Source organism: Acanthisitta chloris, unplaced genomic scaffold (genome assembly GCF_000695815.1).
Source record: "Acanthisitta chloris isolate BGI_N310 unplaced genomic scaffold, ASM69581v1 scaffold12633, whole genome shotgun sequence".
Classification (NCBI taxonomy): domain Eukaryota; kingdom Metazoa; phylum Chordata; class Aves; order Passeriformes; family Acanthisittidae; genus Acanthisitta; species Acanthisitta chloris.
This window is the reverse complement of record NW_008666704.1, coordinates 72237-76123: the sequence shown is the minus strand read 5'-3', so window position 1 is coordinate 76123 and position 3887 is coordinate 72237. Positions and strand designations below refer to the sequence as shown.

Genomic DNA, 3887 nt, shown 5'->3' with positions numbered 1-3887 from the left:
AAAATCCTTGTGTTCCTTAATGTTAGAAGTAGTTCCCCAGCTCACCTTTACTTGCTGGTGAACATGTACTCCCAGAAGTAACCAGGATTCATGTGCCATTGAGCCATAACTCATAGCAAACCATTACTCACATGAGTAATGCCACTGAGTCACAAACGTGGCCTCATAAAGCTCTTTTTTTTTTTTTTTTTTTTTTTGCTGGCATTTGATGGATAAAGTTATTGCATTTTGTAATTCTTCTCACTGCCTCTTTGGGTTGCTTATGTTTTAACTTTATTTTTTATGGCTGCCATAAATTGTGTAATGCTAAAAGCTGCTGCATTCTGTTCCAGTGTATTAATTACTTTATTATAACCCTGCAGCGCTGTTACTCGAATAAGTTATTTTCTAGGGCTAAAATTACTTACCAGTGTTGTCATGGATGTTTTAGAATCAAATTTTAATTATTGTTAATGGTAATTTGATGCTTTTGTACTTACAAATACAAATGACAATTATCTCCTGGCTCACACACCCTCCACCCTCACATGCTGTTCGAGAGGAAAACAGCTCCCCAAGGAACCTCTGCAAATTGCCTGTCATCCTGCCATGCATCTCCACAGGGAACAAGGAGCAGAAAGGATTCTGAGTTGCTGTGTGTGAGAGGCTGATCTGGTCAATGCACAGCAGTACCTGGTTTTGAGATGATCCTGCATGTGGTGAGAGCAGAACTAGCATGTACCACCACACTGGAAGGAGAACATCGATCAGCACACACACAAACACACCCCAGTGCACCTCTCCAGACATCCTGGTCAGTGTTCCTAGGAAATAGGGTCTCCCTACAAATAGGCACTGATCCTGTACTGCTCCTGAGTGACTTTCATGGCATGTTAACTTTCACACCCTGAGCCAGGGACTGAGATGTGCAAAGTCTGTTCCTTTCAGGACTCTCTGTGATGGTTCCAGTGGATATTCCAGCACGGTCACCTCTTCCCAGCCCGTTGAAAATTCAAGCAGAGCCTTGAATTCCACAGTTTAGTGGGAGCATTTGACACAAGGCTGTAGCTTTGAGCTTGCTTGCAGTCAACAAGCAGCAGAGCTTAGAGCACTGTGGAGAGGACATGATTATTCCTAGAGCCCTGACACTCCACACCCCCAACCACGTCTGCAAGGGGAGCTGTCAGCACCTCCAACTTGCCAACTGCAAAACCATTTACATTAGGAAAATGGCAAAGATTAATTTCTTGATGAATAATTTAGGAAGAAGTTCCTCCCTGTGAGGTGCTGAGGCTCTGGTACAGGTTGCCCAGAGAAGCTGTGGCTGCTCCATCCCTGGGAGTGTTCCAGGCCAGGTTGGATGGGGCTTGGAGCAACCTGGGCTGGTGGGAGGTGTCCCTGCCCATGGCAGAGTGGAATGAGCTGATCTTTAAGGTTCTTCCGACCCAAACCAGTCTGGGATTCTATGATTTAGTTTGCAACATTCCTACATTATTGCAGCTCAGTTCTATCAACTTTATATTGCTCCTTAATTGCTAGAAATAGCTCCTACCTACTGACATCACCAGTGACTGGTGATGTTGGTGCTCCCCACACAGCTCTCCTGACATGTGAGGGAAGCAGTGAGCTGTTCCAGTGCTGTCACCCAGCATGTGCAAGCAAACAGAGTCATTTTTCCCTAATGCTTCCTCTAACTTCTCCAAATCCCATTCAGATTAATCTAGCTTGCCTCTAACAACTTGGGTTTCTTAGCCAATTAGCAGATACTGCTACATAAATAGCCTCAGACGTGTATCTAGTTAACAGAGAATTAAAGGGAGTTTACTTTCACTGCAGGAAAAAAAAATCCAGCATAAAAAACAGTGATTACAAGAGCATCACACTGCTTACAAATTCAAGTATGGACAGTGAAAGTGTGGGACAGCTCAAGCTGTAAAAAACAGCAGGCTGTCCTCTTCCAATACATGTAATTTTTGGTTGAAACTCTTATTGATATAAGTGGTAGAGCACAGAGAATTCACTATGTGCAACTCCTCAGTTTGGTGCTTAGTCCATCACATTCACAATGACTCACTACAGGCTTGGAATGCATTAGATGCTCACTAGAGTACTGAGTTCTGTCCTAAAACACACCTTTTTTTTCTTTCCAGCCATCCATCAGTGCATGAATACTATGATCCAAATGACTACATGGGAGGAATTCACCAAGAAATGGACCGGGATGAGTTGGAGTTAGAGGTACTTAGTGTGTAGTAACTATTTCGTTTGCTGATGGTTTAACATGTGCATGTCACAGTCCTTGTGCTGTATGTAAAGTGAAAAGACATCTCAGAACAGGTATTTGTTGCTCACAAGTCACTCTGCAGCTGCAAACCTTCCTGATACCTTTCACAGTGCACTCAGCTCTGTGCCACAGACTGATGATCCTCAGCTAACAAATTACCATAAATAATGAAGTCATTGATTCCACTAATTAAATCCTGTATAGCTGTGCTGATTGAGGCATTCTGAAAACCTGAAAGACTCTGCTGAGTGGCAGAACCTGTTCCACATAACCACAGTAAAAATGTGTGAGTTTCCCCCAAATATTCCCCAGCTGAGAAACAGATGTTCTTGATCATACAATTTAGAAGTATGTTAAGTTTACAAGACAAGACCAGGATAGCTTTGCCACTATACTAAACTGTTCCTCCCTTTTTCATTACTTAAAAGTGACAAATGTATACACATGAAATTACAGATAATAAAAGTTGAAGCAGTCACAAAGGTATGCAAGTCCATTTTCCTGCCAAGCCTTCAAAAATCACTTTTGGTTTTAATATTTGTATATCCCACCAGAAGTTCATCTTCAGTTTGCTCATTCTTAATTTTCATAACCTGCTCCAAATCATTCAGAGTGCAGCCCATAAATTCTGGGCCTTAGTTCTCCAAGATACTTAAGTAGCACTGACCCTGTGAAGTGTTTTTAATCATTTTTAATCAATAGCAGTGAAGTATTGCAATACTTCTAGATACTGCCAGCAATGCCTGCCCCAGCTGATCCAGCCAAGATTAGCAGTACTGAATAGTTGACTCTTAGCTTGCACTGCTCAGATCCTGGTCCTGCTAACACTTCCTTGTCAAAGCAAGTGATGCTGACCTGCCTGTAGCTCTGGTTAAATCAGAGGTAGATTTATCAACAGCTTCAGTGGGAGCAGAGTTCAGTCACTGTATGAGCACGAAGTTGTTCCCTTCTATAAAAGTGTTTGCAGGATCAAGGACTAAAACCCCATAAAAAGTTTGCAAGCTGTTTTCAGATTCTGCAGATCTGGTAGCAATTCATCTCTGTATACAGACATAAATCAAAGGCAGGATGAAATCAAAGTGCCAGTAAAACAAATGCTGCTTAGCAGACTTCAAGGCCTTTACTTTTCAAACAAGTGCCTTTTTTTTCCCCCCTCTTATATACACCCAAATACAATCTAGATTTCAGCCTTAAAGGAAAACGCAGAACAAATCAGTATTTCCTCCTAGTGCCTTTCCCAAATGTATCTTTTAGGAAATCTAATATTGTGGTTAAATGATATTGCTTCCATTAGAGGGTCAACCAGCTGAGCTGAAAACAGTTTAAACACACACACACTGCAGTAGCCAAACCTTAATATGCCTTAAACCACAACATTAATAATTGTGACATTGATATAGTACTTGATGGCCAAAGGTGATCAGCTCAGTAACGCAGGGAGATGAACATTAGAAAAGTCTCTGTAGCCTAATAGTATTTCTTAAAAACCACTAAAGATTCCTGTTCAAATTGTAAAGACTATGATCAATGGTCAGGTCAAAGTGCTAACAGGGACTCAACTGGCTGGTTGCTTTTTTGTTTGCCTTTTGATAGATATGTTTTAAAAGACCACAACTGTTTCATT

General features: G+C 41.5%; 1 protein-coding gene across 1 annotated transcript in view; it reads left to right on the top strand.

Annotated features, from left to right (window-relative positions):
• The window catches only part of PDZRN3 (PDZ domain containing ring finger 3), a 30688-nt gene that overhangs the window by 15009 nt on the left and 11792 nt on the right, over window positions 1-3887 (top strand). The window contains exons 2-3 of the mRNA XM_009072246.1: window positions 1-21; window positions 2130-2217. The exon at window positions 1-21 is cut by the window's left edge and continues 281 nt beyond it. Coding sequence (XP_009070494.1) covers window positions 1-21; window positions 2130-2217 — 109 coding nt within the window. The remainder of the gene's footprint in view (window positions 22-2129; window positions 2218-3887) is intronic.